Raw genomic sequence first — 14,408 nt, forward strand, 5'->3', positions numbered from 1 at the left:
GCGCCGCCAGGGGGCGGCGCGTGCGCGCTGTGGGCTCCGCGGGCTCCTTCAGGCGGCACGATGGCGGCGGCCATGGCGGCGGTTGTGGTCCGCGGCGGCGGAGCCCCCCGGGGTAGGGGCGCCGGGAGTGGCCTCGCCCTGCTGCGGCTGCTCGGGGGGGACTGGGAGGCACGCGGGAGGGGCGGGAAGGGGCCGCGGCCTGTGCAGGAGGTGGCGTTCCGGTGCCCTTCAGGGCCTGCCTGAGGCGAGTCCCCGCAGACGCGGGAGTGGCGCCGCCCTTCAGCCGGGTGGGGGGGCCCCTCAGAGCCCTTCACGAGCCGGTGCCCACCCCTGGCCCGGTGTGAAGGGCAGCGGCGGCGCTGAGTCCCCCACCCACTTCCAGCGCTGGCCCTGCGGTGCCGCCGGCTGCACACCGTGTACCAGAGCGCGGAGTTGCCCGAGACACACCAAATGCTGCGGCAAACGGTCCGGGACTTCGCGGAGAAGGAGCTGATGCCGCTTGCAGCGCAGCTGGACAAGGAGCACCGCTTCCCGGCCGAGCAGGTGGGTGCGGGGGTTGGTATGGCACAGCCAGAGACTCCCTTCCTGCTGCTCTGGGGCAGGACCGCTCGGGCTGAAGCAAAATGTACGTCCAGCTCCGGTTTAGCAGAAGATTGAAGTTTAGACCAACTCGTTGCTCTGCATATGGACGTGTAATTCCCACAGGGCATTTCGAGCTCTTCACCTTTACTTGTGTGTCTCTGTATCTGGCTCTAGTACCGCTGAGTTTTTAGTTCTCTTACTGACTTACCTGTGGGCTGTAATACAAATTATAAAATTAATGAAATAATTTTACAGACTTGCACATAATGGTGTATGGTGAGGAAGCATAGATGATATGAATGCATTTCAGATGCTGGAAAAAAGATATCAGGAGGTACATGCTGATCATCCTCTGGGGGTGTGAACAAATTGAAATTCTAGCCAAACCTGTGATTTCTCTTGGAGAAGGACACACCAGTGTGCGTGTTAAGCAATGAGATACAAAGTTCCAGCAAAATAGATGCTGTTACATTAGCCAAGAGGCTCCAAGCAAATGCTGTCGCTGTCGGAGGCATGGGAGTTTTGTCACATTCCTCTTTCTAGTAACGTATAAGGATTGTAGCCAGGAAAGTCACGCTTATGGTAAGGAAGAAAATAATTTTACTCCTTACTGTTCTCATCTGAGAATTCTGTATTTGATTCTGAGTCTTTTGACTTAAATGTGTAGGGCAAAATTCAAAATGTAAACAAGTGTTTAATAAGATAAAGCAACATATGTAGAGTGAGTGGCTGTCTTGTTCATCCTCTGGATTTGATATGGAGGATTGGTGTTTTGGGTGCCCATATAGGAGGGAAATTATCTAAAAATTCTACCTGGTTCCTCTAAAAGCAAGCAGAGGCTTGTGGTTGCAAAGCAAGGGGTCTAGCTGGGGAACTTGGGGTAGATTGATTGCAATGTAACTAACAGAAGATTCTCTGGGAAGCAAGATCTGGTTTTATTGGGAATGAAAAAAATCACCTTGCACACTGTTTTCCACAGTCTTTCATTCTGTAAAATTCTTCCCTTGTGCAGTCCTAGGCTGAAGCTCATCAGACTCAAAGGTAAAGTTCTGATGATTTTTATCAGCTAGAATTCCCGTTTCTACTGACAGGAGACATGCAAGGGGAGAGCTTTGGTGGGAGTCTGAGGAAATGCTGGTGGAAGTCTCTCTCCCTATTTCACCTTCAAAAGGCTCCCCCCTTCCCAGTACTGAAGAGAGCTCTTTAAACAAGCAAGAGCCTAAACCACAGTGACTGTGTACAGCTCCTGCTGAAGTCACTGGGATCTGGGGACATTTACCAGTTTGTTCCAATTCCCATTTCACCAGGAGTTTTGTGCATCTTTTCCTCTGGGTGTAGCCCTCCCATGACCTGTCTTGCTCTCCATGTGTCTGTGTTTGCCTGCACACTGGTGCTGGAGAGGACGTGACCTCTCCATTCCCTGTGTGCAGGTGAAGAAGATGGGTAGCTTAGGGCTGCTGGCTATGGATGTGCCAGAGAAGTACAAAGGAGCAGGCCTCGACTACCTGGCCTATTCCATTGCCGTGGAGGAGATCAGCAGGGGCTGCGCATCCACGGGCGTCATCATCAGTGTCAATAATGTGAGTGTGAGGGGCAGGCATGGAGTGAGGTTGGCATGGGAGAGGGGTGTTTGGGAGAAGTTAATCTGTTCCTGTGGTGGGTTCTCGTGTGTTGGAGAGCACATTAGGGAGTTACTGGATTGGTTGTACCTTCAAGAGGCACTAACAACACTAAATTCTTAAAGTCCCTGTATTTAGGGCCAATACTCAAGTTTGGCTCTGAAGAGCAGAAGCACAAGTGGATCGCTCCCTTCACCAGTGGAGAGAAAATCGGATGTTTTGCCCTCAGTGAACCAGGTGATGTGACTGTTACCATCCCTGTTGCAAAGAACGTGGCGTAGCTTCTTTCCTTGGTCAGGTTTAGGATGGACTTCAGGTCTTTGAAAGTGGAACAGTTTGTAGAAAGGTGGTTTATAGCAGTTCTGTGCAGGTGAAGTCTCAGAACTGCCATCCTATGGTCCCTGCTGAAAGTACTCATTCCCTGTGTGAGCAGAGCTCTGGACTCATCATGCACACATGGGCCTTTCCCCATCCTGTGGGAGGGAAAGTGGTGCCACTACCACAGTTCAAGAGGTGCCGTGAGCTGATGGGGTGCAGGTGGGGGGTGGGTTTGCCCCCAGTGTGTCACCCATCACCTGAGGTTTGTTTGCTGCTGCTTTGCTCAGGAAACGGCAGCGACGCGGGTGCAGCCTCCACTGTGGCGCGCCTGGATGGGGACGAGTGGGTTCTGAACGGCACCAAGGCCTGGATCACCAACGCTTGGGATGCCTCGGCCACAGTGGTGTTTGCTACTACGGATAAATCCCTGAAGCACAAGGTGCAATAGTTTCTACAAGTCAGGAAAAAGGGGTGGGAGTGAAGGAGTTGTGGAGAAGCAGTTTGCAACAGCTTTGTTGCAAAAACAGACTCTTGTTTTTGAAGCTGTGCAGGCATTGAGCAGAGGAGGGGCTGATGTGCACTGGCTTTGTTCTGTTTCAGCTCTCTCCTCCCTCCTCTTGGTTACCTAGACATGTGGCTTTTATGTAAAATGGAGGAAGCCTGTTGGCAGCCAAGGAAGTGGGAAGGTAAGAAAGTCCCATTCCTAAGAGTTTGGGTCTTGTTGCAGGGCATTAGTGCATTCCTGGTTCCCATGCCAACAGCTGGGCTGTCACTGGGGAAGAAAGAAGACAAACTGGGAATCCGAGCCTCTTCCACTGCCAACCTGATATTTGAGGACTGCCGGATACCCAAGGCCAACCTCCTGGGGCAGCCAGGAATGGGCTTCAAAATTGCCATGGTAAGGGAGGGGTGGGGTGCAGCTGTGGGTGTGTACAGCCATAGCTCCCAAGCTTACCATTTTGTAAACCATTTCCAGAGGCAGTCACTTCAGTGAGGACTGCTTGCATAAGCTGTTCTGTGTCATGTTAAGGTGTTGACCCTTCTTGCCAACATGGGAGGAATCATTCCCAGAGCTTGATGAATGTTTAATTTACACAGATCTTTGACAGCACTTCTATTGTGGTGGTTCTCAGCTGAAGGAATGCTCATGCCACTGAGGTGCTGTGTCAACAGGGGTAGTATATTTTTTCTCCTTTCTGAACCCTCTGTTCCTCCAGTTTGTACCCATAGATGAAGGGAAAACATGGCATTTCCCCATATGAATACTGTGGCAGAGGAAAGTTTTCCTGGAAGCCCAGGACAACCTCTGGATAGTGTCTCAAGGTGAATGACAGCTGAGTATGGTATGCATATGACTTCTGAGGAGGATCAAGGCAGCTGGAAACAGCTTTGTTTCCTGCAGTGAGGCACTGCCCTCTGAGAGTGGTCACTGCTCTCTCTGGAGGGACAAAACACCCTTTGTTGGCCCGACATTTTGGGCTAAGCTCCCTGGAGCAGAGCCCATTCCATTATGTCCAGAACCAAAAGTGGTTGGTGACTGACAGGTTCCTTTAAAGACCTTCAGCCCAGGGTTGAGAAGATGAAGCCTTTTCTCCCTGTGCTGCAATTTCTTCCCGTGCATAGTGGGGCAGAGCAGGTGTTTGAGCGAAGTCAGGTAATTGACTGGATTCACTAATCAGTTTGAAAAATGTTTTCACATGTGCATCCTAATGATGAGGGCAAAAAAGGAAAACTGACCAGATTTCCAAAGTAAAATCAGCTGCAGAGTGAGTCAGGGGTCTGCCTGAAGAGTTCTTTCCAGCCCCTTCCAGAGCAGATCCTTGTGCCGTTTCCCTTATTTTGCACCCTCTTTTTTCTCCCAGCTAATAAGCAATCCCTCTCCTTTCTGCTTCTATTGTTGTACTCCAGCCTTCCCTCTGCAGTGCCAGTGCCTGTTACAGCTCTCTATTCCTGCATAACTGGGAACATTCTGAATTAAGGAGGTCTTCGACCAGAGGATTTTAAGGCTACAGCCGCTTTCTGGCAACATCAGAAATGTGTGTGTACTATTCTTGATCAAGTATGACTTGACATATATATATTTCATGTCTTTCTCAGCAAACTCTGGATGGAGGAAGGATTGGTATTGCCTCACAGGCGCTTGGAATAGCACAGGCAGCTCTGGACTGTGCTGTGGATTATGCTGAGAAGAGAATGGCTTTTGGGTCACCCATCACAAAGCTCCAGGCAGTGCAGGTACAAGCTGGGCACATGGAGCAGTTCCACAGGGTGCTGGGGCTGGTGGAAAGTCTGTGTGTGCTCTCGGGTGTGGTATCAGGCACACAGTGCACTTTGTACTGTCCGGGATTTAACCTGTTTATAAACAGGGTGATAATTCTGTTTTCAAACACTGTTAAAACTAGTTGTTGGGACAGAGGCTCCTTGTCCTTTACTGGCCCCAGGGGTGGGAGAATTCAGCTATGTCCCCTTGTGCAGGCAGAGGCCCTGGACCAAAGGCAGTGTTTGTTGTTGCAGTTCAAGCTGGCAGACATGGCTGTGGCCTTGGAGGGTGCACGCCTGCTGACCTGGAGAGCCGCTATGCTGAAGGACAATGGAAAGCCCTTCACTAAGGTATTTCCAGCCCTGCTTTTGTCCAGCAGCCACAGCACAGGACACAGGCTTGAGGCCAGGGAACCCCACTCCACAGAGCATCATGGTGCTCAGTGCCTGTCCAGCCAGAGCTGCTGGGGTGTAACCACCAGCAGGTCCTGGGCCTGCTGCCCACCCTTGGGCAGCCTGCCGAGTTCAGCACTGGTTGTAGCTGAGCGAAAAGGGTGGCTGCTCTCAGCTTGCACCGTCATCAGGCCTGTCTCTCTGCACAGCTGCTCTGTGAGCCTTCAAGCTCCTTCAGCAGGTGGGGGGTTCCTTTGTGTGACAGCTGGACCCTCAGTGATGTTTTCCTTTTCCAAAGGAAGCGGCGATGGCCAAACTGGCTGCATCAGAAGCTGCAACGTCCATCGCTCATCAGGTAACTGTCAATTGACAACTTTGATGTACATCATGTGGGAAGGGACTTTGGATGTCTCACAGGTGCTTTGGGAAGGTGGGATGGAATTTACTAATTTATATTTGAAACACAGCAACCAAGCAAGCAACCAACCTTAGGCTGACACCAATTAGCACAACCATCTTCATGGGTTGTGGGGAAGTAGGAGGATGGCAGGGGTTTATACTGGCCTGTCGCAGCTGTATAAAGTGGTCTGTCCAGGGCAGTGGCAGTTTTAAGAAGGAGCAGCAATGTGGGAGAGAGCATGGGGCACCAGTCATCACCATGGCACCTGGATCAGATCCTCTGTTCCTCAGTTTAGTGTCCCCCATCTTTAATAAAAGTATCTTACCTGAATACAGATCACTAACAGATTCCTCTGAAGCAATTAATTGTCTATGTGGAATATCCATATGGCTCTTACCCGGATCAATCCTGTTTTATTCCTATGATTGCAAATGAGATGCAGTCATCCCTATGTGTCCCACCCTCCCCATTATACTTGCAGTAGGCTCAACTCCTCTTAAAGTGGCTTTGTGTGTGTGTGTGTGTGTGTGCATTCTGCAGAAGACAGAATGCACACACATTTCTTGACCCCGCTTCCTTTCTAACCTGCTGCCTTTGTTTCAGGCTATCCAGATCCTGGGTGGGATGGGCTATGTGACAGAGATGCCAGCAGAACGCCACTACCGCGATGCTCGGATCACTGAGATCTACGAGGGGACTAGTGAAATCCAGAGACTGGTGATCGCAGGCCAGCTTCTGAAGGCCTACCGAGGCTGAGGAAGCTGACTGGAGCAACCTACTGCCCCAAGTGCCTTGTAATGGTGCATGACACTGGCAGAGTTGGACCCTCTTGACTGAGGCTAATGATGGAGGTTTTCCTCACCAATGAGTAACTGACACTAGTTAGAATGTGCTGATTCTTCTTTGGACAAAATCTGGTGCGCGGAGGCTGGATTGAGGTTTGTAAGTGATGGCTGTGAGTGCAGGAAGGAGGAGGCAACCTGCGCTTGTAGGGCAGTGTGGGGCTTTTCCTAGACTGGACTGTTGGAATGGCTTGGTAGTGGCAAATTGACAGCGCTTCCCAGCCACTCCCTGTTTTGCTAAACTTGCACTATGTGGCACTGGATAACCAGTGCCAGTGTTAGAGGTGCTGAGAGCCATGACCCCTTTGCCCTGCTCCAGGCTGTGGGTCATGTGCCTCTGCACATCAGACTGCAGTGGAGTTCGGCTGTGGGATGCAGCTGTGTGTGAGCTCCTACTGGGACAGAGGCTGGGCTGAGGTAATCCCTGCAGCAGGGCACTTCTCACTTCCAGCAGGAGAGAAGCTAGACAGGAGGACATGCAGGGACAACCTACACACAGAGTGCTCTGAGCACAGACTGCGGTTGCTCTCTGTGTATATGTGAAAACACAGATCCGAAAGAATCCCTCAATCTGGGCTGGCAGAGCCCAGCACCTGCTCACTCAGCTGCTCTGGAATGTAGGGATAGGACAGCCAAGCTTCAGTGCCTAGGACTATTTTGTAAAAAAGAAACAACCAAAAAAACCCCTCTGCTCCCAAATCTGCTTCTACACTATCAACAGGAAAGCAAGTGCTTGAAAGGGCAGTAAACAGCCTTTAATGTCTACATGTTTTGGGCAACAAGGAAAGGAAGACATAACACACAAACCTCACCAGGAAGCTTTAGCAGTAGCACATCCTCAATCAGTGATTGTTGTAAGACATTAACTCTTCTAAGAGTCAACAGCCAAAGGAAAAGCTCTAAACTCAGGAAAAGAGGGAAGAGGATTAAGACTACAGCCTCTATGGTCCAGTCCACCTCCTTGTCCAAACAAATAGACTAGAGGTAAATGGTTATTTTCCTGTTGTGCCATTTATTTAGACTTGTGTGCAGAGAAGAAGAGCAGGATTCTGTTACCCAAGAGAGCAGAGAAGAGAAATAAAACCTGATTTTAAAGGACCACCACTCCCTCACCTTTTTTTTTAATGCAGATATGAATTAATTTAGAATAATTTCTTCCAGTCATAAGAAAGAAGCAGAAACCAGCAGGGCCTGCATACACCAGTGAGGCCAGTTCTCAGTGATGTCAGTCATCCCTGTGCAGGGCGCTGGAGGGCAAGGGCATGTTGGGGCGAGGGGCCTCAAGTGCTTTCTCCTTGCTGCTCTCCAAAGCATAAGGATTGATAGAATTCACCGGGCAGTGCATTCAACAGGAGCATTCCTACTGGAAAACCATTCCAGTGATCATGAATGTGTTGTAAATTATGGAGGGCTTCTCTGAATGAGAGGCTTGATTTTAGCCTGTGTCACCACTTTGATTATTGCAGGCTCACTTCCACAATGGTATGTGAGGATGTGGGATACCATTTTACAGTAACTTCTCCTTGGAGCCTCTGAGGCAGAACAGGAGCTGCAGGTACACGAGGACTTCAGCAGTGCGGAGTTCCTGTTATGCTGCGCTCCAGCTGACCCCAGAGTAAGCCAGCACAGTCAGTCACACTTCTGCCAGCCCCTTTCCCCTGTCATCTAAGCATTGCTTGGAGCCACTGTGCTGTCAGCGCTTGCTGCCCTGGCTCTCTTCACCCTCCTTCATTACCAGCTCTAATTGGCTACAGCTTCTCTCCAGAGCAGAATGAAACCATCCCTGTACCCCACCATGGTGGCTGTGACCACCTCAGCTGACAGAGAACACCTGGAGAACCTACAAGCTCGAGGTATTAAAAAAAAGGACTTTTTTTTTTTTTCAGAAAGCTTTCAAACAAAATCTTTTTGAAAGTTTTTCCCTGCTGCCACAGATACAGAGAGATCTCAGTGCCCTGTGACACTGCACTGACCACAGCAGTGCTTTGGGGTAAAACAGCATGGTTACACACAAAGGCACAGAGCTCCCAGGGTAAAGCAATGGCTCTTCTCAGAGCGAGATACTTCAAGCTTACTCCTCGCTGCTGCTGGCTGAGAGAACTTCGTGTGATGAGTGTGTGTCTGCTCCTCAGGGCTGTTGCAGAGGAACTGCTGAAAGGGCAAAACACAAACAAGTTTTGCAGCATTAAATCAGAAACTCTTACTAAGCCATCCTCAGCACACCTAGGTGTAGGCAGGGCGAGGCTCTCCTTGGAGAAAAGGGTCTGTTCACAGACGAAGCCACAACTTTCTATCAATTGACAAACTCAGCCAACATTGCAAACTTGGGGCACAGAGATGAGAAAACCAGGTTATACATACATAAGAAACAAGTGGGGTAGGAGATTAGTCACTTTTCAAGAACAAAAGCTACACTTCTCAAGGACTTTGTGGTTTGTGCCCCTCAATGCTCTTAAGAATACATGAAACTGGTTATGAGGCATGAAGCAGGTGGAGCCTGAACTAGAATACTTTCTTAGAAAACATAGTTACAGTAACTAGGAGTTACTTCCTGCCCCACCTTAGACCTGATAGCTCGTATATCACATAGCTCAGACTCTTCGAGTTCCCAACAGACTAAAGGAAGAGATGAGCTGTTCTGAAAAAAGGACAAATTTATTCTGATTTTAAATTAGATCTTTGTTTTGCCTAAGATGAGAGCCTTCAATATCAACACAGACCTGGCAACAGCACATTCAGGTTATATTGGGAATTTGGAAAAGATGGAAAATACTAAATTTGAAAGACATCCTGAAGTAAAAAAGCAAAGTGTCTGGAAGAATAATAGAATGAAGACATGGAATAGTGATACCAATATGTGACAGTGCTGTAACTTGAATGAAAAATGAAGTTTACTACTTCTTACCTAAAAAAACCAATTTCAAATTCAAATTTTGAAACTCATGTTTGCAAGGTGAAGTGTGACCTTAGGGAAATGTCAGCATACAAACAGTACCATTTCTAAGCTATTCCCAAACATGCAGCAGAGAACTAGACCTGTCAGGAGATTTGTACACTACAGTTCTGGTCCATGTCCTGACAACTGTACTATAAGCACACCCTAGTCTATCACTTTTTTGCCAGCCTTTTACCTCTTGCAAGAAGGCTTATGTTAGTCAGTTATTAAAATAGTTATTTTTAACAACTTTCCAGAAGAAAGGGCAGGTGGTTGGGCAATCTCACTGCAGGACTTTGTGTCAAGTAGTTTATTAAGGAGTTCAACCAAGAAGGCATCAGCACCTGTACCAGACCCAACAGGGATAGGAACCCAGGTCCTATACTGTCTCCCAAAATCCAGAGGACCCAAAGCAGCCTGTACAGCTTGATCCTCAAGCAGAGGAGTCACAACAGACTGGAAAGACAAGGATCAAAGGTCCAATCTGCAGGGAGGGCCCACAGCTGAGCAGCCAGGTAGGATCCATTTCTAATCCCCCTGAATGGTTGAGGTGGTTTAAGGTGGGAGAGCTGTGGGACAAAGCTTAGCAACTTTAACTTAAAGGTCTGGGAGAGCACTTTTCTTAGGACAGTTAAACTTCAGTGAACCTCTGCCAAGCACCAAAGTCCTTTTCCTGCTGGCTGAAGAGGCAGCAAATCCCTTCCAGTGCAATGTGTGCTCACCTGGGCGGGGCCAGGGCTGGGCAGCAGCATAATTTTGAGGGGCAGAGACAGAGGGCTCAGTAAGGGCATACTCAGGTCTCCTGGTGCAGGAGAAGGGCACAGAGTGCAGGAAGGCAATACAGCTTAATAAGGAAGGCCAGGCTTTTTCTGGAAAGCTAAATTAATTCTCATTAAGTATTTAACAATTAGCACTTCTAGAACTTTTTCCAGAATGCTTCTCTAAGTGTAGAAATTGTTCATAACGATGCTTTGCAGGCATGGCATAAAAATGCTGCTGCAAAACAGAGAACGACCTTGTATTTTAATTCCAGAGGAATCCCAAAAAAATAATTCTGAAGGAGGGACCTGATGTGAAGCTGATGGCACCCGAGTTGTGCACAACTGTCAGGTAGGCTGGGCAGATAAAGCAGCAGCAAAGTGGATCTGAAGTTGTTATTCCACTGCCTGGAACCTCTCAGCAAAACAAAAGCCACCAAAAAAGTCTTTTTTATTTGAATACCCTCCTCAGTATTTTATTCACCTTAGGTTTGAGGTATAGCTCAAAATGGATGCCTTTCTACTGTCCCAAGCAAGTCCGGGACCTAACACCTGGCATGAACAGAAAAAGCAGATTCTCAATGAAGAACTATTGATTTCATTAAAAAGTGACAGTTATCTCAGGATGAGCACTTGCAGGCACATGGTAGAGGGAATGCTTTCCGCTAAAGGAGAGGACTCGGGTGGGTGTGTATGAGAGATAAAGTCACAATGTCCCCCTCTGCCACACCCACCCACATTTGCTAAATCTCAGCCCCCCTGGCCCTGAGGGCTGAGCTGTGTCTTACTGTTTTTCCTGGGACATTCCAGCTGTCTTGGAGGTTCATCCCAGCCAGCTCAGGGCATCAGCCCCTCTGCCACCCGTGCCAGACTTGCCTGAGAACAGAGGAAGGGGTTAATTTGTGACATTAATGACAGTGCACACATGTGGCTGGACAAAATTTCCTGCCATGTCCAATACACTCTTGTACCACCTGACACTGAGAGCTTCAGGTGTTTCACCACCCCCCCCCCCCCCCCCCCGCCCAATCTGGAACAAAACCGGTCCCAAAGTCACCTCACTGCATGGTCAGTCAGTCTCCAACATTCATTCTTTTCCCATCCCACTAACAGTTCCTAGCATTTATCAACTAGCAAGAGCTAGGAGCTCTCGGGAGAGCTCCCCAAACCCCGCTTGGCACAGTGCTTGAAAGGAAAAAAGTTTAGTTACCTCAGGGAAGCCTTTCAGTCAATAAAAGAACAACTGGAACTGCTGGTTTTAAAAAAGGAACAATAAAATCCACATTTTCACAGGCTACAGGTACAAAGCAGTCAACACACAAACTCCAACCAGTCACAACAGTAAAAGACAGTTTTTTCTTTTTTTTTTCTTTGAGGGGCAGGGGCATGGAAAAATACAGCACACTAATGAAACAAAATGCAAAAAATACAAAAAAATAGAAAATAGAAAAAAATGTATTTACAAGTGATACATTACTATGATCAGAAAGCACAAAGACAACTGCTGCTATAATACATGCACTGGTCAAGAAGGAACTACTAAAAACCTGCAAGGAAGCTGTTTTAAAAAAAAAAAAATCAAAAAAAGGAGAAAAAAAAAAAAAAGAAAAAAGACACTCCCACCTCTTCCCCCCTCAGACACACAGGGCTCGGTTTGAACATTTTTTTTCCCTGGTTTGCTACATTGATCAAATCAAATATCCCCTAAAGTCCATGGTACAACCAGTACAAATACTACACTTGGTTTTAAATTGCAGTTTCAGTTGTAGGAGGGGGGAAAAAACAGCAGCTCATTGTAGATCCATATACATAAAGCCAGAGTAACTGTGCTACATGCTAAAAATTACAGCAAGCCCCTGTCTGCTACACAGCATGATCTTAACAGGTTTTCCTTTTTATTTATTCATATATATATCTATATGTGTGTATATATATATGTATAAAAATCGTGCCCTTTTTCACTGCAATATGACATCTGGGTGGAAATGTAACTTGTTACAACAAATTTTTATATGTATACTGCAAGAAGTCACTCAATGTCTGTGGATTTAATAAGTAACCTCACACCACAGGAAATATTTAATAAATCAAAAAAACCCAATATTGTGACAGAAGACCTTCTGTCTCAGTTCTTTTCAAAACTGAGGTCCTGCAGGAAACTGGTCCCAATGTCCACAAGGGGTTCTCTGAAGAAGCCTCAGTTTGCTTAACCGTTTTTGCATTTAGTGTTCACAAGTTTTTGAACGACTTCAAGCCGTTTTTAGTTTCAAGTCTGTCTCTTCCTCTCTCACAAAGGTAATAGTCTGGTACTAATCCATCTGAGTGAGGAAAAGAGGAAAGTGGCTGCAGTTGTACAAAGGGTCCCCAATTCCACATCTGCAGGGAGATACGGAGTCACGTGGAGCTCTGGGATTTTAGCTTTTGTTTCTTTCCCTCCTTTAATACAAAGTCTGTTCATACATGTCCCGTCACTGGTACCTTCCCAAGTACCAGCCAGTCCAGCTTTAGGAGACAACAAAGCCACAAGTTAAAGTGAAAAGGACCAAGGCAGAAGTTCAGGTCACTTCCTGTCCATTCCATCATACTTCCAGGAAACGGGAGCTGCTGGACTTGGAGTGGAAAGGCTCAGACCACATGCGACGTAGATCACCCTAGGCAGGGAAACAGCACAAGGACCATGCCCTCAGAAACTCTCAACTGTGCTTAGAATTCACATTTTAAAATGCACACAGAACTGCAAACATATCTTAGAGTAAATCTATTCTTCACCTGTTTCTCAAATTACAATAGACAGTAAAAATAAATCCTTTTCGCTGTCAGGCCAGAATGTCTTATTTGTAGAGCGGATATACCCAAAATAGGTTTCTGATGGGAAAGAAATGATTATTTAGGTTGAAAATCCTGCCCTTTCTCATGTTCTGCTCTGCAGAGTGCTAGATGTGTGCTTCAACAACAGCCCTGGAACAGGAAAGGTAAATTTTAAAATTTCTGTTTAGAACAGGTGACGGGGAAGAGGAAAGCAAGGTTTTGCCTCTCCAATCACTGTTCAGATTTTGTACACGTGGTATTTCATGACCAACTGGACAAGGACAAATTCACTTATTCAATTAAAACAATTTAATATTTCAGAATTTATTTAGTTTATAATTACTGGTACTTTATGTCCATTAATGATCTTCTATTTCAGGAACTCATCTCTCAGTTGCTCAGTCCTCTGAAATGAAGACTGACCTGACAGCAGCAGTCCCCCTCTGTTCTGGGCCAGGGCTGCCAGGGACACACATCATCCTCCTGAGATGTGTGCATTGCTGCCCAATGCAAGGACACTGACCCTGCTGCCAGCTGGCCCAGAGCTTCCTGCTGCCCACATGTCCTCCCCTCTTACCTTTAAATAGGCCATGGTGAGGAGTGGCAATAAAGTGAATGGTACCAAATAGAGCAGGGCAGGCTGGGCTGCCCGGTGAATACGAGAAGCTACTGTTGCAGTTAATAAACCTGTAAGAAAAAAAAGTCACTATAAATATCTTCAGGTTGCATGCGGATGTTTCTCAGCATTTCATCCACTGAGGTTTCCTTCACCCTCATTATGAGACACAGGTGAGGAAAAGTTACTTCTCTGTGCTTTGCTTTCCCTGAATGCAGTTAAAACAAGCAAAACAGTGAAAAATTACTCTATTTTAGTATTGGGCTGTGTTGAGCCACTTGGTCCAGTTTTGAATTTCAGACTAAGCCAAGAATAATTCAGACAAAATACAACAAAAGGTGAAGGGGGGAAGCTGATTGCATTGCACTGAAGTGCTGCTCTTGAGACTGCTGGTGTGTGGCCCCTGGCCTGAGCAGTAGGGGCTCATGGGAAGGGCTGTACACATCAGGAATGACTTTCCTGAACACTTGCCAGCAGGGAGTGTAGGGGGAAAAATCGAGGTGTGGGGGAAAGAAGGCTATTGGTAGGAAATGATCTTTCCTTTTCAGCCTCAGAAGGGCCACAGGAGGTCAGGATACGCACACGCATGCCCTGACTGGAGGGAAAAGCCTATTTTATACTAGACAGGAAAGGGCTGGCTACAGCAAATTATAAACAGCATTCCAGTTGTAACTACTGATGATTTTCTGTATGTACTACTATGTCACAGGATCAGAATACAAATATGCAGGAATTGCCTAGGTGAATTGCTTAGATCTGCTATGTACTGTGCACAGCAAAATTCATCTGGAAACTCCCATATTTTTCCCATCACTCAGGTATGAACTACGACACTTTCTATGCCAGTGAAGCAAAGTGCCAAGTGCTAACAAAACCAC

At 47.3% G+C, this 14,408-nt stretch overlaps 2 protein-coding genes across 3 annotated transcripts in view; one reads left to right on the top strand and one right to left on the bottom strand.

Annotated features, from left to right (window-relative positions):
• Positions 1-2: 2 nt before the first annotated feature.
• Positions 3-7,512, top strand: ACADS (acyl-CoA dehydrogenase short chain). Of its 2 annotated transcripts, none has more exons than XM_032127546.1 (10): positions 3-112; positions 383-543; positions 2,013-2,162; positions 2,327-2,438; positions 2,807-2,958; positions 3,247-3,417; positions 4,617-4,754; positions 5,034-5,129; positions 5,470-5,526; positions 6,175-7,512. In XM_032127546.1, exons 1-10 carry the CDS (start codon positions 61-63, stop codon positions 6,325-6,327), a joined length of 1,242 nt encoding a protein of 413 aa, XP_031983437.1. In that variant the 5' UTR covers positions 3-60; the 3' UTR covers positions 6,328-7,512. The 2 variants fall into 2 exon arrangements, with proteins under 2 accessions (XP_031983437.1, XP_031983439.1); XM_032127548.1 differs by lacking the exon at positions 3-112 and adding an exon at positions 1,595-1,623.
• Positions 7,513-11,543: 4,031 nt separating this feature from the next.
• Positions 11,544-14,408, bottom strand: part of SPPL3 (signal peptide peptidase like 3) — a 57,797-nt gene continuing 54,932 nt past the window's right edge. The window contains 2 exon segments of the mRNA XM_032127556.1: positions 11,544-12,757; positions 13,492-13,601. Of these exon segments, the coding sequence (XP_031983447.1) occupies positions 12,686-12,757; positions 13,492-13,601 (182 nt within the window). The 3' untranslated portion in view covers positions 11,544-12,685.

Source organism: Corvus moneduloides, chromosome 18, assembly GCF_009650955.1.
Source record: "Corvus moneduloides isolate bCorMon1 chromosome 18, bCorMon1.pri, whole genome shotgun sequence".
NCBI classification, from domain to species: Eukaryota; Metazoa; Chordata; class Aves; order Passeriformes; family Corvidae; genus Corvus; species Corvus moneduloides.